The sequence below is a fragment of the Geospiza fortis genome, unplaced genomic scaffold (genome assembly GCF_000277835.1).
Source record: "Geospiza fortis unplaced genomic scaffold, GeoFor_1.0 scaffold382, whole genome shotgun sequence".
NCBI classification, from domain to species: domain Eukaryota; kingdom Metazoa; phylum Chordata; class Aves; order Passeriformes; family Thraupidae; genus Geospiza; species Geospiza fortis.
The window spans coordinates 533054-555916 of record NW_005054583.1 but is presented as its reverse complement, the minus strand read 5'-3'; the positions used below and the strand labels follow the sequence as shown (position 1 = coordinate 555916).

The following is a 22863-nucleotide window of genomic DNA, read 5'->3' as shown; positions in this document are numbered from 1 at the left end:
GTGGAAGAGGAGAGCACTGGAGAGTGAATTCTAGAGGACAGATACAGCTGTGTCTCCAGTATGAACAGTGTCAGATTTCTTTCCTGAGCACTATCACTGCAATACATTGACTAAGGAATGAGGCTGGATGAAACACAAGCCTGAAAAAAATCCACCCTCCACAATGTTTTTAAAGATCCCATCCCAAAACACAGATGCATCTACACAATATTTAGATTCCAGATTTTAATGAACACTTGAAATATTTTTGTTTCAGAACAGCAGTTTGAAAATATTCTGGTCTAAACGTTTTATTAAAAAATTCCATGTTTTGCATTTGTTTTCCAAAGTGAGTTTGTGTTGATCTGTTCTAAAATCTAGTTTGCATGTATCACTTCTTGCTTCAACACTTACAAACCACATGTCAGAGTGTTTACCAGACAGGAAAAAAAACACCCTGTGATTATTTTCTTCTGGTTCAGGGTTTTAACACTGGACAACACTGTGCCCTGGATTTGGGATAGGGACTCTCATCTGTAGAATTTATCAAATCATCTTTGAAAAAGGTGGTTGCATAAATCAGGTGCTTTAATTTGGATTCACTTAAAAATGGAAGCAAAGAAAACAGATGGTGTGAGATTTTTTGGGGTAAACATTACACACAGTCCTGTTGCTGTAGTTTTATCATGTTGGGTTTTTTAAAACATAAATAGATTCTGTCAGTTTGGTGAATTCTAATATTTAAAAAAATATGACTTGCTCTAGATTATATTCAGAAATCAGGAGAAGGGCTACAATATGAGATGTTGATATACAAGTGAAACAGAAATTCTCTGCACAGTAGCAAAAGGGAGTGCTCTATAAAATATATTTGTGATGTATTTCTGCCATTTTATTTCACTTTATCCCATCACTTGCTGTAGCCCAGGCTGCAGAAAGCAGGAAACCCAGTAGGACAATCAATGACTGCTGTGTGCAGTCAGCTGGAGCAGGCTGCCAGCACCCTGTGCATCTCCAAGGGATAATGCTGGCCATTCCATAAAACTGTTCTTTCTGTGTCCACCTCAGAGAAGATTTTATCAGGGGAGCTTCCCATTAGTGGTTGTAGCATTTGTTGGTACAACACATAGTGAGGCTACCTGTAAACCAGTTTGGGCATGATATCCTGAGTAATTATCTGTTGGAGGACAATGAAATTGAATTATTAGTGTCAATTTAGGAAAAGGATCAGATCAGTGGGATTCAATTTCAGGACTTATGGTTGCATAAGGTTATTGTGGTCTAGCATATGGAAAGTTTAAGAGAGTAAACAGAAATTGTCTTTGATAGTGAGAATACCAAGAGTTGCTGGGATGAGGAAGATGTAGCACTTCACATTTTAGGGATTATACTGGTTGCTGACAGATGCCGGAGTAAGACTTTGCTTTTCGATCAGATTGACCCCTGCTAATTTGCTGTGCAGGGTAACAGAACATACCTGGGATTGCTTGGGCTGAGGCTGGGTCCAGGCTTTCACCTCCTCATAGAAGTTCCCTGGTGCAGGGCTAGGAAGGGTGTGTTTCCTGGTGGGAGACAGTTCACTTACAGACAGAGAGAGAACAAAATTGAGTTATTAGGAAGAAACTGATGGAATTGTCAAGGAAAGTCTGCAAAGGTAAATTTACACAGTGTAATCTGAATAAGTTTGTAGTTTTTCTAAAGTTTTACCTTTTTTCCCTGTGCTCCCCCCATTCCTCATGGAAGCCCCTCCCTCTTGGAGCCCATACCTTCTGTAGGGCCTCCCAGCAGTGCCTTGTGGATGTGGAGCAGGGCCAAGCAGAATTTTCATGCCCTTGGTGTGTGTTTGCTCCATCCAGCTGTGGCTGCACACAGTTGTGTCTGTGTGTAGTATATTCTCTTGTGCTGGGCGTATTTGGACTGTTGAGTCTTTCCTTGAATGGTGAAGCCTTTTTAAGTGAAGGAAAGTCTTCACCAGGTGTCTTCTGATGGGTATAGAATCTTTAACTGCAGGATCCCCTGCAGGACTCTCTAGGAATTAAATCATCAGCATCAGTGCATCTGAAGGCACATCTTTTTGAAATGTTTTCCTGCATTCACATTTGAGGCACTCTACGAGTGAGAGTGCTGTTGACAGGAGAACTCCATGTCTGTTCTGTGTTGCAGTGAAGCAAGTGCAGCTGCAGTTTCCTTTTCTGGTCTCTTTGCCCCATCTATTGGTGAGAGACTGTCTTAGCTCCTGGCTGAAGTTTGTGAGTGTATTTTATAAGATCACTTATCTGCCATCTCTGCCAAACCATGCCTCAAATGGATCCTTCTCCTCACTTTTTTTACACCATTTTCTTCTCATCATCTACATTTTTAATTAAAAAGAAATGCTACTATTGATCTATGACTTGTAATTCCTTAAAATCAGTGATGACAGGGAAAATGCTGTCTGGCCATTTTCTGTCTTGTATCAGTTGCTCAGTTTCAAATCTTTACAGAGGTCTTGGGTGGGGTGGTTTGTTGTTTTTTTAAATAGAATCACAACACAAGTCCCCTTATGTTGAAAACTGAAAATTAGTGAGATTGTCATGTTAGAAAGATAGAAGGAGGCATCCAAGGTAAAACTTCAGCTCACATACCCATTTCTCACACTCTTTGTTTCTCACACTGATGAGATCCTGATCCAGAAAATACATGAACACATTTCATTCTGAGCATAGGAGAAATCCTGTCTTGTCTGCAGGGGAAGCTGGAAGTAACAAACACCTTTGTATCTCAAACAACATACTAAGATTTCTCAAGGCTGGAAACAAATCTCTCATAGGAAGACAAATCTAACAATTTCCTTGATGTATAAAAATAGATCCCTCTTTAAACCAGGTGGCCATTGAGAGAATATTTCTCCTAAGAGAAACAGCTGTTGCAAGGAAATGAGTAAGAATGTTAAGATATTTCCAGCTGAATATGTTAATCAAACTATGAAATTGTGAGAATCATTTACTACCTACCAGGTTGATATCAAGCAACAAAATGGTAGCAAATTTTATTTTAAGACACTTGAGTCATTGCAGAATTTCTCTTGGACTCATATTTTTAACCTCACCCTCCCAAAAAAAAAGCAAGCTCAAACCACAAGCCTGTTCATTCATTAGTTGCTTTCAGCAATTCTATTTTTTTTTAGAGGTAAAGTATTCACTTTGAAACAACATGAATCAAGGCTAACTTTGTCTGGATGCTCCAAGGAATCCCACTGGTCAAGCTTTGTGTTGTGGGTTGCTCCTGATGGCCTTCTACTCCTCCTTCTCTTGTACTGGAGTGGAGGATGGAGCTCCCCTTGTAGCAATGGCAGCAGTGGCTTAAGCAGAAGGAAATGTTCAACCTGTGTTCATGGCCCCTTGCTTTGGCAATAAAGCTCAGTGCTTCTGCCTGTTTCCTACAGGGCCCCTATTACACAGGGGATGACCTGAGGCTTTCAGCTACTACCAGAGAATTTGATAAATTGACATTGTTTCTTCTGTTGCAGGGACCTCCAGGGCCCCCAGGCACTGCTGGACCCCCGGGACCACCTGGGCCACCGGTAAGAAACCCTGGGGGGTTTTGTTTTATATCAAGGAGAAGGAAAAAACAGCTGGAGAAAATTTTAGGTCATGGATTTCAGAGGGAACAGAGTTAAGGCCTCTGGCAATGTGGGTTTTCTCTTATATTTTCTCTACTGCATAACCACAGCTGGAGCACAGCTTCTCCTTGCTGAACCTTGGAATCACATTGGTGCTTCCTCGGGATAATTCAGGGTGTCCAGGGCTCCCACAGCAGTGACCTGACTGCAATGGAAGGGGAAAATGTACTTGAAGTGAAAGCAGCAATCTCCAGTGAGATTTCCTGCAGAGAACAGAAATACTGATCTATTTTTTCTCCTGATTTCATTTCTCAGGGACTGCCAGGAGAGATTGGAGTTTCTGGTAAAACTGGACCACCTGGACCACCTGTAAGTGTGGAGGAACTGTTTCCCTTACCTCAAAGTTCTTCATTACTTCAGATAATTTAATTCTGAAGTCTGCTTTGTTTCCCACATCTTTTTTGCACACATGGTTTTAACATGAGCACCAATACTGTCACTTGTAATCCAGAAATTATTCTCAGATACTTTTTGTGAGTAAGAATTTTACCAGGTGCAGCCCCACTATTCCTATGCAATTGGATCATGATATTTTCTTTATGTGATACCTTTTAAAATTCTTTTTGCATTTGAAATATTGTTTTCCAAATCTGGAATTTCCTGAATCAGGCCAAATAACTCATGATTAAAATCTCAGATTTAGCAGAGTGTAGCAATTTCTGTTGTTCTTAAGTCATAAAAGTTGAATTATTAAATACTTAGTACAGAATTGCCACCTACAGCCTGCAGTGTATGTGGATTGACTAACACTTGGAAAAGGGAAGAAAACTTTTTTCTCACCATTTTAAATGCATTACAGGAAGTAATTTTAATTCTCATCTTCTCATCTCCTGAACCACTCTGTCACTATGTGCTATATAATTTAATTTTAGGTGTCTATCTACTGTATAAAAAATTACCAAGATTTAAAAGGAGAAACAGATGTAAAAGAAAAAAATATATATATAGCTACAGGTAATAGGGACTTATAGAGAATAAACTAAAATTTAAGTAAGGTACGTAAAAAATTGTAAAGATCCTCAGTACGTAAAAGCTCTATACTGGAGTTTCTCTGTAACAATGCTGACATCCAGTGGTCGTTCACTAAAACTGGGATACTGGAAGAAAGGGCAGAGCAAATATGTACACTGTGAGAATTTTTGTGTCTTTTGAGACAAAGTGGGGAAAAAAAATCAAACCAAAATGCATGAGAGGGTTTTTCTTTTCTTAAACTTAGGTGGGTGGCAGGAGAGATGAGCTGAGCATATTTACGCTGAGTTTGCTGGTAACAATTTAAAGAATTGACACTTATAGCTTATGTTTTCCTCTTGTTTAGGGGCTGCCTGGCAAAGATGGACTCAGTGGGCTTCCTGGGCTTCCAGGTCAAAAGGCAAGTGACACCACAGACACTGGGGTTAAGCTCCTTACCTGGGCAGATCAGTGGGGTGAGAAAGCAGGGGAAACAGGAAAAACACAGCTGGGATTGCAAACAGTCAGTCAGGAAATCCAGTGACTCTGGCAAGTCAAGGCACATATCCAAGGCACAAAGAAGAAGAACAAAGTGTAGCAGGCTCCAGAGATGTTCTTTTCTCACCTCCCTGAAGGGCTGGAAAGAAGAGATGCCATTCCCCTGAGTTTTCTCTAGGTCTCTGTGGCAGAAAGTTGGTTCTTTATTATTTCCTACTTCTTATGCCCCATTTGAAAGCTTTTCCAAATGATGGCTTGGGAAGGGGAATTGTTTCCTCCATTGTCTGTGGATTGGGAGAAGAGAAGGGAGATAGTAAATGTAGAGGGAAGAGACACTTGACTTCTCATCTCCCTGCAAATAAGGGACAAAGAAATGTACCATGTTTTGACTACAAAGGCCAAACTAGGTTTTGGGGATGATGATTATATTAAAGATGATTATACTTAAGAAAACAGCTCTTAACTATCTGTTGCCTTGGATTGCACTGACAGAGGTTTTCTTGCTTCTGATACTTGATCCCAGGTCTAGCAGATTCCCCAGCTCCCATTTATTGATGAATAGAGGTGAGGAATTTGCAGTCCATAATATATTTTGCATGTTAAATAAAGTTTGGATTTTATCCACACCTCTGTGTAGCACTTACCGCACTTTCCAGCTATGTAGCCACATTTCAACCACTGCAGCCTCTGCTGTCCAAGCTGACACCACCCACATTGGAAGATCAGTTTTAAAGTATTTACACAATGGATCCAGTGACTGAGGGCCCAGTCCCAAAATTTTATGATTTTTTAAACACTTTCTAACTTTCTAACCACATACAGTTTGAAGAAACTGAATGGAGGTGTTTTTTCCCGGATAATTCACTATGGACATCTTTAATGCAGCAGTGATTGTGTTTTTCCAGAAATTCTCCAGTAGGGTGCTGCAATGTGATTGCAAATGGCACTGGTATGGAAAAATATTCCAGGAAGCATATTCTCATATGACTCCATTTACACCCTCAAGGTGATCCTGAGGAACTGAGTTAAAATATTCCTCACCATTGACTGCAAATGTGCTGCACAAACACCAGAGGAGCTTGTGTATTGACCTGTTGTGTTCCCTGCAGGGAGAACGAGGGGAAAAGGGAGAGGAAGGCTTTCCTGGAAAAGCTGGCCCTAAGGTAAGGGACTTATTTCATAATCTGCTGAGTATCCACTGAGTCAACCAAGGTGTGATTTTGGAAGGTCTTGCACTGAAGTCAGGAGAAAAAGATTCCTCTGAAGTTGGAGACATAAGGGGATGAGCAGATGGGGTTCACTGACTTTCATGGTGTTCCAAAATACCAACCCTTGTTTGATGCCCCTCTCTCAAGCCTAGGTGTGCGAGGAGATCTAACCTGGACCTTGCATTGGCTCCCTGCAGGCTGCATTCCCAAGCCATCCAAAAGGCAATTTCAGAGCTTGTGGGATGTAGGTAGAGCAACATGGACCAGTAGGGACCACATTTTGCTAATGAGGAAGTCTTCTTACCAAAGGGTCAAGTCCTTACAATGTTATAGATTTGCTTTTGTTTTTCCAGGGTGAACCAGGGATCCGTGGCCAACCTGGTGAACAGGTGAGCAGAAAAACAATCTTAACAGCAAACCTGACCTGTCAGAACAATAGCAAGTGACCACATGAGATAACAAAGCCATTTGCCAATGACAAGGTCTGTGCATGTCACTTGCATCTGTGATTGAAGGTGCAGCAATTGTATGGGTGAGATTTATGGTTGATTTTAGGGGTCTTTTCCAACCTTAATGATTCTATGATTGATGGAATAAGGCTACAAGTCCAAGGCACAAATTGAGGTTTATTGGGATAAGGCACTCAATAACAATATCCCCACCCTGTGAGTCTGGACTGTACTGCTGCTGTTCCAAAAGTCCTTACAATCTGCCTGATAGGCATCACTCAGTTCCCAGGAAAGTATCCTTACCTGGTGTCCTAGGTAAGGGGAAATCACCAAAGCATGGGCAAATGATTCCCCAGGAGTGTTTTCATCAGGCTCCAAGGGAGGAGTGGTTTCTGTGCCCTTCTTTGATGTCATTTCACTGTAGGTGGGCAAGCAAAATATCAGGCTTAAAGTTTCTAGGCAGGCTTGGTCCAAGTGCCACAAGGGGCCAGATCCCATCCAGAGCACTGTCCCTTGGTCTGAATCATCTCCCCACACAGGGCTGTTTTGAATGCTAACACCACTTTCCAAGACACTTGTCCCTCTCTGTTTCATAAATGTTCTCTTTCCTGTTGTAAGTTGAATAGTGCTGTCCCTGAGAGGACTTCACTTCATACATCCTCTGAATTTTGACAGTACTTTGCTAATAGCAGGTATATGAATGCTGTTTCTTCATCAGTTGTACACCACCCTCCAGGTACCATTCTACACTACATTTCTGTGGTTACAGATCAGAACATCATTTTGGCTTATGTCAGATATTTTACTAAAGTCAAGATACATCAGGAAAGTGCTTTCTTCTTGTCTGCTTAGTTTTCATGTCTGAGGAGGGAACTGGATGGGTTTGATACGATTAGTTTTTAACAAATCCACATTGGCTGTTTTGTATTGTCTTTCTGTCCTTGAACTCATACAAACTCAATGATATTTTGCTTCAGGGCCTTTTCAGAGGCCAAATTTAAACTGTGTTTTTATTTTCCCTCTCAATTCTCTTCTGTCTCCTTCAATGTTAGATGCTCTGATTACTCTCTGAATCTCTGGAATGGCTGGGATCTCATTGTCATTTCCATTCCTGGAAGTGTCCAATGCCAGATTGGAGCAGCCTGGTTGAGGGGAAAGTGTCCCTGCCCATGGCAGGGGGCTGGAACTCAAAGATCTTTAGGGTCCCTTCCAACCCAAACCATTCTGTGCTTCCATGACAGCCAGGATCCCCCAGTAGCTCTGAGAAAGCATCATTCCATCTGCCAACAAATGCCACTTTCTTTTAAATTCTCCCAACATCACCTGGATGTTCTTAGTCATCTTCAGTTACTACAGTATCTTGTTCCTCACCTGATTTTATCTACAGACCTATTGCACCTCTACCATGATAATCTTTTGTTGTCTCTATACTTAAGATAATCTCTTTAGAGCAGGGATTACCTTTTCTTAGTTCAGTATTTGTACAAGACTTTGTGAATTTGGGTGTTATCCATGACTGATCTACTTTGTGATATTGCACTATAAATTCAGATAGAAAAGAATTATAAATAGGAAACCACATGGTTATTTTCAGATTACAAACTGGGTCAACTGGGAGCTAAATTTGAGAGTACTTGATATATTTAGGAGAAACCACATGACACAGAGATCATAGTTACTCCAATGACAAGTATTGTAAAGCACAAACTCAAAGGTAATGTTCAAACAAAAGTAAATCCAAATGTGCAATAGTGCACTCAGATAATTCTAGATCTGTTCATCAGGTGACATCTGTACTGTTCAGATGAATACACTGCAGTTTTTGCATTTCCCAACTACACCAGATCATTATGATGAAAATAAAAGTCAGTTTGTATTTCTTTTTCTGCTTTCATTTGCTTGTTTGGTCCTGCTGCAGACCAGCATGAAGGAAATACATCCTAAATTCTGTGGCATCAGTAAACAGACAAAAAACCAGAGAAGTCTTACTTGCTGCTTTAAGTAATGGTTAAAAAAAATAAGAAATTATCAAATAATCAAACTAATCTTATTCTTTCTCGGCAAAATACATCTACAGTCAGTCTCATGAGAAAATTCAGGCAGGGTCTGTCTTACAGCATTCAGATTTCACACACTTTGTCTTATTTTCAGGGTGAAGCAGGTTTTCCTGGTCTTAGGGGCTTACCTGGACTGAAAGGAGAAAAAGGAGACCAGGTGAGTGACTTGGAGCCACAAATTGATCTTCTTTTGGCCATTTAGCATCAGGAGGACTTAAGATATCTTGAGTGTCCCTAGATGATGTTGTCCGTTGGTGTGATGGCTGTGGTGAGCAGCTGATTGGCAACCAGCAAGGTTACCAAGTACCCAAGAAGGTATTCCCTGCCTAGTGACTGTTCCCAATTAACACAGAGGTGCTAATGAACAATATCTATCCCAAATGGGAAGAGTTGTGTCATGGCACTTGTGAGGCAATAGAAAAGGTTAGAACTCTAGAGGTTAGATTGCACTTTAGAACTCCCTTTCAGAATTACTTGCCTGATTTAAGGACATTTAAAATTCTTGATAACAACAAAAAAAATTACTAATTCACCTCAGCACTGAGCCCTGGAGAAGGCTTCAGATGGCTGAATTATTTTCTGATGGCTTAACTTCTACCCAAGTCCTGGTGTCTACTGCTTCCTCTGGGTAGCTGCAGAACTCTGGAGATGTCTTAATGCCAGAAAATATTTGGGTCAAGCACCTCACAGTAAATTTAGCCACATCAGTGAGGTCTGTAATCCTGATAACTGATGACATGCTTGGATGTGATAAAGAAGGATCTAAAATCAACTGAGGTTTTTCCATGCAGTTTGCTCCATTTTATGCCTTGTTGAGCACAGGATACAGAATATATTCATGGCAAAGGTTTGAAACTAAATGGTCTTTAAGGTACCTTCCAACCCAAACCAAAACCAGTAATATGAATATTCACTCTGGTTTGTAACTGCTGTTTTGCTGCCTCTCCAATTGGAAAAATACCCCTCAGCTTTTTGTAATTGCATCAGGCAGTTGGATCTTCTACAAGCAAGTTATTTTAGGATTGGTGCTTTCCTTTCAGTGAAGTCAATTGATATTCATTGGTTTTCAAAATATAGTTGATTTTTGAAGCCATCTTCAAAATGTTACATGTTTAATTGCTTGCTCTACATCTTGGAAGATAGATAACTGAGAGTGTAAAATATTTTAGTGAGGCTGATGCATTAAAATCAAAATGTGCATGTTTCTTGCTTTCCTTTCCTTGCTTTTAGGGAGAAAGAGGAAGAGACGGTCTCCCAGCAATGAAAGGTGAAAGAGGAGAAAAAGTAAGTCATGAAATGACCCTGATCTTTCTTAGACAAGAGAAGAAAATAGACAAAGGGGCAGAGACAAGTGATAGAGGAGGAAGAGGAAGATTAGAAAATTTGGAAGACTTTTAGCTGAACTTTACAGAGAAGCAGCAGAAGTAGCTATGTGTGGGATGGAGCCAATAATTTATTAAGCAATGAAATCTGATTAAATTAAGGACAATTTTGTAAATTCAAGGAAAACTTTTGTCTTTTTTTATTTTATTTTGTTAAAATTTTCTCTTTTTTCAGTTTTACAATTGGCTGATATAAATGAGCCTAGAAATAAAATCTAAAAAGTTTTCTGTGCCTGTCTCTGGGGGATAGAACAATAACTTAAGGAACAGTTTGGGCTTCTGCCATCAAACCACCATTAATTTTAGTGAAAGTGAGAGAAGTAGACAAAGGTAATGTCCACCAAAATTTACATTCAACCCTTGTGAACATGAAGGTGAAGAAGAAACACTGACCTTGCAGATGCTTATGGGTGTGCAGTGGAAAAACTGCCCTCATTACAGAGGCAGTGGCATTCAGGATGTGGGTCCTTCCATCAGTCCTCACTTTGTCAGTGATTTTCACCACCTGTGGAGGTTGGAATTCTTTCATGGATGATCGATTGACATCAATAAGGCACCCAAACCTCCTTTACCTGGGAGTTCTTGGTAGTTCTTGGCTTTCAAGTGCCAGGGGACTGATGTTTGTGGAGCACAGCCCACAGGAATGTCAGTGCCAGCGCTCAGGAGATCCTCCAGCAACAGCATGGTTTTAACTTAAAATTAGGGGGAAACTGGATTTAGCAACTTAAATATTTGATGAAAAACAGATTCTTTTTTTTAATAAATGAAGGAAGTTTAGCTAAAACATATTGTTCAATCAAGACTTTTGGTAAACTTTAATTTAAAAAGCAAATTAAACACCATATCCTAAACTGGCTGGGGCAACTTTAGAAATTCATCAACCTGTGAAGTCAGGTTGATGATAAAATCATAGAGGGATGAAGACAACAGAATGAGAATCCTGCATGCAACAAAGCAAGGACAGCAAAAATTCAGTCCAGAAGTGTCACAGAGCTGAGGGGTCGGGTTACATCTCATCTGGTAATGCTGCATCTCTAAACGATAATGTTGAGTTTTATTTGGGAATCTTTTTATTTTATTGGTTACAATTTTTTTCCTCTCTCCAGGGTGACACAGGTTCCCCTGGACCCCCAGGCTTACCTGGAACAGTAAGTAAGATTGATTTTGATGCTGTAACAATATTCAAGGCATCATTGCACTTCCTCCACATAAGTTCCTCAGAAACAATTTTCAAGTGTCTTACTTCTCTGCAGAAACTTTGGGACTTATTTACTCTGAGATTATCTCCTTTTGTTTCAGAGAAGCAATGCCAAGGTTTATTTGGTCTTTTTATTTTTTTGGTGAGGTTGTACCTTCCTCTGCCTCTTTGCAAAAACAGACCAAGAATACATAAATTTATTGTTTTCAAAATCAAGATGCAAAGTTAGTTTGAGGAGCCAGGGTATAATTACAAGTTCACTGGTGATTAAATCAGCACCCACTGAATGTAAATACACAAACCTCTGAGTTCCCTCTAAGAAAACCTGAGTAAGCAGCTTGGAATGAGCACCATCATTGCAACTAGAGGATTTATGCCAGTCACAGATCCTCCAAGACATGGCACACATCCTCTCATCAGCTCTGCTCACCACAGCTGGATGCAGCTGCCTCATTCACAGATTATGGAGAAAATCTGAATCAAGGTCTGTTGGTTGGTGAAAATCAAGTGCCTAAAGACCTGGAGACAGCAGTGGTGTGCTGTAATCTGAAATGCAGGGAATTCTCAGAACTTTGGGCCTGAAAACCAAATCTTAAACACAGGATTTGATCTGAGACCTTGGAAAAGGCTTCCAAACTTAGGTGATGGAAGTGAGAATGTGATTTTTAGTTTAAAGCAGAGACACATTAAGAAGAGGAAAGTTTAGAGTTTAAGATATAGAGAAAATAAAACTAGTTACAAAGGTAAACAAGAAGTTTAGAATGCAGTGCTGTGGTTTGTGTGTCATAATGTGATTGGCTAAGAAAGCTTACACTGTAGCATGAGTCCACAAGACAAAATATTTAGGATTGGGTCAAAATCATAAATATCCTTGTTGCCAGTTTTTATTGGTCAATAAATCTCTAAAAAGTCTTGTAACTAGAGGTCTTGTGACCTTCTGAACCATGTTATGAATATTTAAGCTGAACTCACCCTTCCTGTCTGTGTAGTAGTTAAAAATTAATCTCATCATCTAAAAACTTAGAGGTCCCGTCTCTAACTCATTCAAAATTCCTTCCAAAATCCCCATAATGGAGAAGGTGATTTAATTTATTCTCTGCCATTAGCTGGGCCTCAGTCTATGCCAGAGCACGTCATGGTGCTTTGTGTAGAAAGACTCCACGTGTATCAGACAAGAATGACCCAGTCACAACACCAAAGATGAATCTGTGTCAGTAAAGGCAGAAAAGGCAGCTCACAAACAAATACAACATGGCTGGACATGGAAATGTGTGCCACTGCTCAAGCTTCCGTGTTTGTAGGGAGTAATTATTTCTATTTGTCATGGTTTAGGAATGGTAGTCCCCAATTTGGCACCCCTGATCTCCCAAGACCCCAAAACCAGCCTCTGGTTACTCACTTCCACTTCTCCCCTCTTCCACCCACGTGTGTCCAAAGAGGAGAACTGGAGGCACAAATGGCAAAGATCGAGGGTTGGGATACAAACAATTTTTGGAAACAACAATAAGATAAGAAAACAAACAATAGCAAAACAAACAATAACAAAAGTGGACCAAAGAGGGAGTGGAGCTTGACCTGACTGCAGCCATGCCACCCAAAATGCTCCCTCTGGTCAGGACCAGCATTATCTCACTGCTCCAATAGAAAGTGCTCACTCACTCAGGACCAGCATTATCTCACTGCTCCTTTCCTTCTCCAAAGTGAGAGAAAGAAGCCCTTTCCTCCACCCCTGGCAGTGGCATAAGGTGGTATTGAATAATGATGTCTGGGCCATGCTCCCTCCCACTGACCTAGGCTGGAACCAGGGCATTGTTTCAGCTGTTAAAAGTAGGGAATGCTTTTGACATGTCTTCATGTCATCAAGTTCTATTTTTTTCTTCAAAATTGTATCAGCTTTGAGAAAAGATACTGTCTCTTTCCACAAAACTTTATAATTTCTTCTTCTGGCTGTTCCTTCAGAATGACTGTGTATTCCCATTGAGATTTCATGCACGTGGTACAAAGCAGAGGGAGAACACACCAAGCTCATTCATGGTATCAGGAAATTTAATAATACAGAAGATGGCTCTAAGTGGAAAAGTGAGCTGGAGATTGCTAGCAGTAAAATTGCTATAAAATTTGAAGATTGATTGTTTTTTCATCATGGTAGGACACTCAAGATAGTCTTGAGTTTATATTTCAAATATTCTGGGAGATTTAAGATATTTGTGGGCTTCTTTCCAAACAGCCAGATGTTACAATGGGTTGCTCTTTTATAGACCTACTTATGGAATGTATGGAATGTGCAATCAGTAATGACAGGAGTATGTGTAAACTGTTGCATTTTAAGGAAAATAGGCTATCCTGGTTTTAACACTCTAATTTCTGTTCCAGCCAGCCTTCTTCACCCCACACCCCAGGATTCCTGTAAGTAACATCTCTATTAAATATGTCCTCTGGCTTATCCCCTCTTGTATCTGATAGACACACCCCTTAGGGATTTCTGTGTTATTTAAATGCTTTCAGTAAAGAACCCAGATTGAATCTGGTTCTGGGCATCCTCATCACTGTAACCAGCTATGATGAGAAGTCCAAAGCTGTGCTGGTAAGATCAGCAGTCAAACCAGCTGTGGCTGGGACAGAGCTGTGTGCTATCCCAGCCTCTAAAACCGAGTGTAAAATGAAGATTTTGCTCCCATTTTTAGCACCTAGTGGGAAATAAACGACATAACATCATCTGTGAATAAGTTTGTTACAGATCAGGAGGCTTCATGGATGGCAGAGGTAGGCTGTAGGAGTGCCATTAGAAAGAGAACATACATGCCAGGTTCTTCAGAAGCTGAGGAAGGAAATAAGGATGTGAAGTAGTATAAGGATGTGAAGTAGAATAAGGATGTGTAGGAGAAAAAGACAAGATTTCTTTGGCTTGCTCTTCCCCTTTGCTCAAAGGTTATACTTACATATATAAACACTCTATAAGGAAATAAGCAGAACAAGGACATTTTACATGGTCTTTGTAGTGCTACAGTCACAGAAAAAATTTTTACTTTTGCTTTGTGTACATTGCTCTGGTAAATGAGCTGAAAGACAGTAAGAAATAAAAGGCTTGCAGTGTGTCAGCTGTTCCATTTGCTGGGATTTCTCCTTGTGCAAGACGACTGTGGTGACATCTGCCACAGCACAGCTCTGCACGTAGCAGTGTGAGGGAGGAGAAGGTAAGAACAGTTGGATGTACATTAAAGTGTCTGAAGGAGGTGATGAGCCTTAGGAGAGTGTCATGGGTAATGTTACAGAGGTGGCAGGACCAGCAGGATGCTGACAGGTGTCATGTGCTCTCCAAAAACCAATCCTTGCCACTGCTTCCCATTGAGTGTGTGTTGTATTGTACCAGGGAGCTATTTCCTATATATTTAGGCTAGTCAGGAAGGATCATGAAATATTCTTGGAGATGGGGCGAGAGAACCACAGTAGTGGTCAGGTATAATGGCTGGAAAGAGGCAAAAGCAGTAAAAAAAGAGGTGGCTCCTCACTTTGCCTTCTGTCTCCCACTGTGGCCAGGCACAGCTGGACCCCCACTGCGCTTGATTTCCTTTAAGTAGCACAGGAATTACTGAGGGATAATTGAGACTACAGGAGGACACTGCTGAGAGCAGGTCATGGGAGCTGTAAGTCCTCTTCTGGGCCAGGCTGCTGGCAGCTGTCACTCTGTGTTTTCTGTGCACTCAGGTGTGGGTAAGAAGTGGGTGGCAATGCATTAAGAGCAGCTGCCAGTGGGCAGCACTAGCAGGCAGTGGTAACAGCTTGGCAGAGTCATGGATTTGGCAAACTGGAAAGGACTCACAGGCAGATTTTCTGGTGGGTTGTGTTAACAAAAGCCAGTTGTGTCCTGGGCTGCAGCCATGGGCAGCAGGTCGAGAGAGGTGATTCTAATCCTCTGCTCTGGTGTGACCCCTCCTGGAGTGCTGCATCCAGCTCTGGAGCTTCCAAAATAAGGAGATCTTGGATCTCTTGGAGCAAAGCCAGAGAAGGCCACAAAGATGATCAGAGGCTTTAAACTGTCAGATGGCAGGATTAGGTTAGGTATTTGGAAGAAGTTCTTTACTGTGAGAGTACTGAGACCCTGGTACAGGTTTTCCAGAGAAACTGTGGGTGCCCCATCCCTGGAAGTGTTCAAGGCCAGGTTGGATGGGGCTTCAAATGCCTTTCCAATGGCAGAGGGGTTGGAATGAGATGATTTTAAGGTCCCTTTCTCCCCAAACCATTGTATGAATCTGGGAAGAAATCCTTCCTCTGCCCACGTCTGGGGCTGTTAGATTTTGCACTGCTGTGCAAGTTAAGTATCAAGGAAAAAGTGGAAGAAAGGAAGATCTTAAAAACTTTCCTCATTTACCTATTGTGTTACTTTGCTTTGCAATTTTGTTTTCCCTGGTAATGTACATCCTTATTCCCACTCAGTAACAGCATCCCTGCCTACTAATGTACTGACCTGTGTCTGTGCTTTGTCATTGTGCTCTCTCAAAAGAGTTTCAGAATTTGAAATGTCATTACACGAAACAGCTTCCAAGCACAAAGATACGAGTTTGCAGCTTTAGCCTCTTTGCTTGAGCTGCTTTAGGTGATCCTGATGTTTTTCTGAAGGACACTAGATGGCATTAGGGACTGCCTGGTTAAAAGTCGATCTAATGGGATGCTGTTTGTAGAGTAAAATTCCTCCCATTATTTACCACAGATTACAATAGTTATTCATAATGCATAATTAATACAATCATAAGTAATATTTATGCAGCTACACTTATTTTATCTGTTAGAGAATCATTTGAAAATGGCCTGTGAATTCCCAGGTGTTGCAGAAATGATTGGCAAATAGCAGACGTAAATAAAATTCAAGCTGATTTGTCTGGCTCTGCATTTTGGTTGATCACTATTCCTTGCTTGTGTGTGTAGCTTAAATCACTGATGTTCTTACTCTTCCTTGATTGCATAATTGAAACACTTGGTATGATAAATAATGAATAAGTAATGATTGCTGTTGCCTGAATACATACGTTCATAACAATGTACAGAAGTGAGTATTGGCATAGTGCCTGCTTTATTCCAGCTCGTTCCATAATTGTGTGCTTTCCTTTTCAATTTATAAAAAGCAGACATATGGATTTATTGATTATTGCTCTAGACCACAGGACAAAGCTGATGAACTTCTGTCTGAATGCATATTCAATTTACTGTGAGGAGGAAGTACAGGAATAAATTAATCTTATTAGGCAGTGATGGTGGTGCATGAAAAAATGTACTGACATTGCAGGAGGGAGAAGAAGCTGCATGGATGTATGGAGATTTTAATAGAACTAGAGATCAGGAATTGCTGTGTAGTGCTCACCTCTGGAAATGCTCCAGATGATCACTGAACACTTCTCTTTTATAGGTGGAATAGGGACCTGTATCTGGAGCCACTGTAGGATGACGTCAGGGCTGTGCTCCTACTGAGAGGTAGTGCAGTGGCACTGGTGCTTTTGCTATTGTTCACATCATATGGCCTTTTAAAACATTAGAGATTATTTTTTTTTATTTTGGGTATAGTCTTAGCCACTCTTCTACATGTGGGTAAAATATTCTCCTTTTAAGCTGGATATTTTTTCAGTTAGTATCAGAACAGACCAAGAAGTCTGGACAGTGATCTCCATGTCTTAGTGTGGCATTCAATGTTGACTCATTGACCTCAAGGTCCTTTGAAGAAGCTACTTTGTGTCAGAAATGGGTAACTGATAGAAAGAGCCCACTTACTAACAGGACTAGTGTGAGTTCCAGCCCTGGAAATAGCTTTTTTTTCTCTCTTTGTCTTACTGCTTTATATCAGGGTGAACCTGGACCAAAAGGGGACAAAGGAGATCGAGGAATGACTGGAGAACCTGTAAGTACTTCAAGAGAGGACATGAGAGTGGTCAGTTTTGGAGGGGAGAAGGTGGGACATGCTCCTTCTGTAGCTGGGATGCTTCTCTCATCAGAAATAGCCACAGTGGTGCTTATCTTTGTACTGCCTGTAGAGGAGGCTGCATGACTACTGGAGTTTAAGCACCTAATCTGTAGTTCTGGGCCTTAGTAGCTGAAAAGAGGACTATGGGATTTGCTAGGCAGAGCTTGGCTGGCAGTAATTTATGTGCAGGGATTTTGAAGTGATGTGGCCCAGCTAAATTGTGCATTTGGGTACTGTATTTGTATTCTGGACTTTCTTGTTCTGGATGGAGCTCCCAGAAGAGACAGATCCCTGTGCAGTGACAGGCTCTGTAAAAATCATACTTCCTTCTCTCAGTGGAAAGAGTTCCTTTACCTCTCCCTCTGTTTTGCAGGGATTACCTGGGGTCCCAGGTGAGCAAGGTGTGCCAGGACCTGCAGGAGTACAGGTAAGAGGGGCCTTGAAGAAAATCCTTGACATGACTAGAGTGGATTGCCCTCAAGGTCTGTATCACTGTAAATAATCCTTCCTGTACACACCAGCAGCCCATTTCATTTTTTGTCTTTTTTTGAACCTACTGTCATAGGTTCAGGGAGTTCTGTAGAGGTTTTTTCTTCTGTTGGACTGCAGGACAACAGGAGGAAAATCAGCTCACAGTACATTATGTGTGTAGCATGGTGTATTGTCTGAGAGACTACTCCCAGCTTCATGGTCCTTCAAGAGGGCATCTTGTACTGCTGCTACCAAACCACAGGTCTTGCAGATAAATCACATTTCCAAAACATTGCAGAGCAGTCAGATTCAACCCTAGCTCATCTGACCTGGAAAGAGCAATGGCTCATGTGAAATGGTTCTGTGGACTCAACCATAAAATTTTTCAGAAAATTTATTGTGTCACACAAAACTATTTCCCATCAACACTGAGGTATTTCCATTCAACATGGGTGTGTGTTCACTCTGCCATCATATATGCTGTGCCCACCCTATATAATCAGCAATACTTGGGCATCAACACCTTAAACAGGTGTCTGAGCGTGTCAGCAGCAGTCTGAGCATTCAAAAAAACAAAACAAAACAAACAAAAAACTTCAAACCAAACAAAACCACACCCCCCAAAACCCAAGAAAAAAACACTGTAATGCCATGCAACTTTTAGCTAATATCTGCTAAATGGGGGACAGTTCAGTGAGTAGACTTTGTCCTGCAAAAGTTCTTCAGAAAGCGTTCTCTGATATGTAGGATTAGGACAAACCCTCTGCATGGGGATCTCTTATTATCATTTCTAGATGACTGATGTTTATATTTCAGAGCTGTGGGTGAGTCTTCTGTGAAGGGAGACAATCAAAGTTCAGCTGGAAGTTAAGTAGTTGGTAGGCCTGAGGAGAGGAAGGAGTTTCACCCAGATGAAGACCTGCAGGTTTCAGCATCCTTTGCTGAGAAACAGTATCTGAGATGAACAGTCATTAGTAACTCTTCTGAAGTCTCAGGGTTTTATTTTTATAGTTCCCTTTCTGGCTGCATAGAGAACTGGGAACTATTTCCTCAGCCATTAACTCCTCTGTGAATTGGTTAACAAAACCAATTCCTAGTACACATTCAGGCATCTTGAAGCCTTTTTGTCTGGCAGGAGGTCTCCTTCCATGTCTAATGTGCTGGTATCTCTCCTTTCTGCACAGGGTGCAAAGGGGGAGAAAGGAGCCCGAGGAGAGGCTGGAGCCCCTGGAGAGACTGTGAGTAACTGCTTCCGTTGCAGCATTTTCCCCTGGCAGTGACACACCTGAAGGGACACGGACATCAACATCTTGTGGATTTGCAGTCCCAGGCTGCTTGATCACACAGCACATCCTCATCCACAGCTGGAAGAGGCTGTTTGTGGGCAAACAGGACCATCTGCACCAAACAGATCAATGCCCCATTCAGCCCAGCTCAAGGTTGTGCATCTTTTCCTGCTCAAATCTCTCCCTGCCTAACAAAACACCCTTTTGTGAGTGAGTGTGACTGCACTGCAATGTCAGCCCAGCTCAGGCAGCCAGCTAGAGCAGGGAGCTCACTGCTCAGCAGCAGCAATTGGTTTTTCATCATGGGTGCTTTTAGGCTTCACTGTCAATTCTGCTGGGTTTTTTTTTTTTAATGCTGGTTCATCCAGAAGACTCATCCCACACTCCTCTTTGAGTCATTTGTTGTAGGGAGTGCTGCTCTTGTCTGTCAGTGTGCTTAGGAACAACAAAGGATTCCAGTCCAGTTTTGTTATTGTGAGAGCACATAAGACCTTTGCAACAGAATAAAAGGCTACAGACTTTCTTTGCAAGCCAAGAAGAAGAAACACTGAAAAACTGTTTGAAATAATGATTGAGAGAGGGAATGACTGATTAAGAGAAGGAAGGAGTAGGAAATCCAAATCATGCACCCTAGAGCGCTGAAATTTCTTCCTTCGCCTTTGTGTTCATGGTTTACTTTCTTGGCTTCTGCTTAGACATTGTCCCTAAGGAGTGCTTTGACCCTAAACCTAAACTGCTTATTTTCAGGAGTCTTTCACTCTTGGTTGAAGGGACTCCTTAGTATTTTGGAGAGGAAGAAAAAAAAAGGCAAAAACTATTCCATGAAAACTCATTCCTTGGTTTTATTTCTTTGTATAACCTGGTGGCTCAGAGGATGTTTATGATATGGAAAGGCAGATATTTGCAGGCACCTTCTTTTTTCTTGCCATCATTTCACAGCCTTCTGCTGTTCCATATTTCTATTGGCTCACAGACCAGTGACTGTAAATAACACAGAAATTAAGAAACCTTTAAACCTCTGCTATGAGCAAAGGCTGAGAGGATTGGGATTGTTCAGCCTGGAGAAGAGAAGGCTCCAAGGAGATCTTAGAGCCCCTTTCAGTGCCTAAAGAGGAAATACGACAGAGTTTAAGAGGGACTTCCTGCAAGGGCATGGAGTGATAGGACAAGGAGGAATGGCTTCAAATTGAGAGTAGGTTTAGATTAGTATTAGGAGGAAATTATTTCCTTTGAAGGGGATGAAGCACTGGCACACGTTGCCCAGCACCAGCTGATCTAGTAGAAGGTGTCCCTCTTTATGACAGAGGGTTTGGAACCACATAATGTTTAAGGTCCCTTCCAACCCAAATCTATGATTCCATGAAACCTCTAAATATAGCCTGATAACCTCAAACATACATTTCTATGGGGACATAAATCCCCAAATATGTGTCCTCTAATGTCTCCCATGAAATTTTGGGGACACATCTGGGCTTTTTCATGCTACAGATCTTTTTCTTGCAAACAGATGAAGACCTGCAATTCAAAACTCTACACTCTGGATGGTTTAGGCTATTTCACCTGTTTAGAGCAAAAGAATGTTTTCAGGTTTTGTTCCCTACAGCAGAGAAAGGTAGAATTGTCAACAAAGCATATTTTGTTGGCCTACATTTTTTTTAATGATAAATCAACATTCTTTACTCTGTTCTTCTGATGTTTCTGGCCCAGACTTTCCTTCCTGTATCTGAGCTAGATTTAGAATTTCTTTTGATAGAAGGTAGCTTTAAGCTCCCAAAGAGATCCTTCATCCATTTTGTATTGTTTCATTACTCTTTACACTAAAAAGTTTCAAACAAATGTGCTATTTTTTGCCTTCTTGATGTACAACACCTTGTCTGACATGAAATCCAATCTCACTTGGCACATCTTGTTCCTATGGTGATACAAGTGATACAAATTGTGATATGCACACACACACACACACACTTAATTTTTCTTGAAACAGGGTTTGAGTGGACCAGCAGGGCCCCCAGGTCCAAGAGGCTTGCCAGGAAATGTGGTAAGTATGCACCAGTGTATTTGTTTTCCCATCTGTGCCCTGATTTCTTTATTTAATCTGTTTAGTTTTCCCTTCCATGGGGATTACTATGAAGTTCAAAAGGTTGTGTTTCATTAAACTTGTTTCTTATGGCTGAATTGAAAGATCTGGAGGCACCTGGGAATGGTGTATCCATTAACTATCTTCCCATATTCATTTTGTCAAGGGGAGGAGCAGAGCTGCTTCATTCTTCACTAAATTGTTACAAGCAATTTTTGCTGCCAACTCTTCAAGAGAAAAAATTAAGTGTTTATTGTGTCTTTATTTTTGTTTTCTTTGCCTTTTTTCATTTGTCCTCTCCTTTTGTAAACAAGACTTCTTGGTATAAAAATAGCATAGTAGGCTCCCACTTTTGTTATGGAAGCATGTGGGCATTTGAGCCTAAAGACCCTTGAAATCAATGCAGTGTCCCCTTACCTGGGGGCTCATCACCACTATTAATTTGTGCATGACAAAATTATTCATATTTGCTAAAAAAATCTTTGGATTAACTCTACTCCCAGCTCCACTAGGGTAATTTTTGTTCTAGTTCCTGGGGTTTCACTGGGCTTAGACTGGAGTAGGTGAAAAACAGCATTTAGACCTCAGAATATGATGTATTCAGGCACAGGGGTTAGACCATAGCGCTCTTAGAACCAGAGTTTATTACCTGGGCAATCCAAGAAAACTTAAATTGCCCTTCAACTAATTGTTAAGATACATTTGATTTAATTGTATTAATGTAGTGATTTAATTTCAAACTGAAAGGTGATATTGAAAATTAAGAACTTTTCAATTTCATATTCCATTAAGCAAACTTCTATACCAGTAATACCAATATATTACCTATAAAAGCCAATATAGTTGGAAATTGGAAATAATTTTTACTGGTGCAGAAAGGAAAATAATTATCACATCCATTCTGAGGTCAATCCAATCTTAATGGTGCCAAGACATGATTTCACATCTTAAAATGGAGTACCATTCTAAGATATGTTTTGGTGGGTTAGGAAGTTACAGTACTTAATTTAGAGCTCTAAATCATCTATATTTTGACACAGAGTCCTTTGAGACCTGCCAAGATGTTAAAAGGATTGAAAACTGAAATAGAGGAAGAAATGAACACAGCTACATTTCCCAGTGTTGGGAGGCTTTTGGCTTCTCTGATACAGAAGTGGTGATTGGGGGTTGTTGGTAGCATATTAGGAGCTACTGAGAATTTCACAAAACAAAAGAAATAGTTACTGGTACAATGCACAAATCTGGTATAAGCTCAGTTTCTGCTTTTTCTGTTCAGCTATTTTTTGTATTGAAAAAGATATTCCTCCTTTAAGGAACTGTTATACATCTTCTGTAGTATTCTCTGGATTACAGATTATCTGTACTGGGAAATGTAGAGCTGATACTGATCCTTGAGATAAACTACACTGAACCCACAGGTCTGCCCCTTTGTTTAAAATCCAATACTGCCTACAAAAAAACTTCTAAGCTTTAAAGTTCTTTTCTCTCCAGGGTGTGCCTGGAGGCCCTGGACTCCCAGGAAAGGCAGGAGAAAAAGGGGAAAAGGTGAGTTGGATCTTTGATGGGTTTGTGTCGTCGGTTGGACACAAGGTTTTCGGGGTGAAGGAAGAGACGAGATGGGCTCCATGATCAGAAGGCTTGATTTATTATGTTATGATATATATATATATATTATACTATACTAAAAAGAAAAGAAAAG

The 22863-nt window shown here is 40.8% G+C and overlaps 1 protein-coding gene across 1 annotated transcript in view; it reads left to right on the top strand.

The window, feature by feature from the left end:
- Positions 1–22863, top strand: part of LOC102045269 (collagen alpha-1(XXII) chain-like) — a 99983-nt gene that overhangs the window by 25463 nt on the left and 51657 nt on the right. Inside the window, exons 8-21 of the mRNA XM_031064351.1 lie at positions 3488–3541; positions 3896–3949; positions 4956–5009; positions 6196–6249; positions 6648–6683; positions 8895–8957; positions 10031–10084; positions 11289–11330; positions 13754–13786; positions 17214–17267; positions 17704–17757; positions 18986–19039; positions 21072–21125; positions 22656–22709. Coding sequence (XP_030920211.1) covers positions 3488–3541; positions 3896–3949; positions 4956–5009; positions 6196–6249; positions 6648–6683; positions 8895–8957; positions 10031–10084; positions 11289–11330; positions 13754–13786; positions 17214–17267; positions 17704–17757; positions 18986–19039; positions 21072–21125; positions 22656–22709 — 714 coding nt within the window. The remainder of the gene's footprint in view (positions 1–3487; positions 3542–3895; positions 3950–4955; positions 5010–6195; positions 6250–6647; positions 6684–8894; positions 8958–10030; positions 10085–11288; positions 11331–13753; positions 13787–17213; positions 17268–17703; positions 17758–18985; positions 19040–21071; positions 21126–22655; positions 22710–22863) is intronic.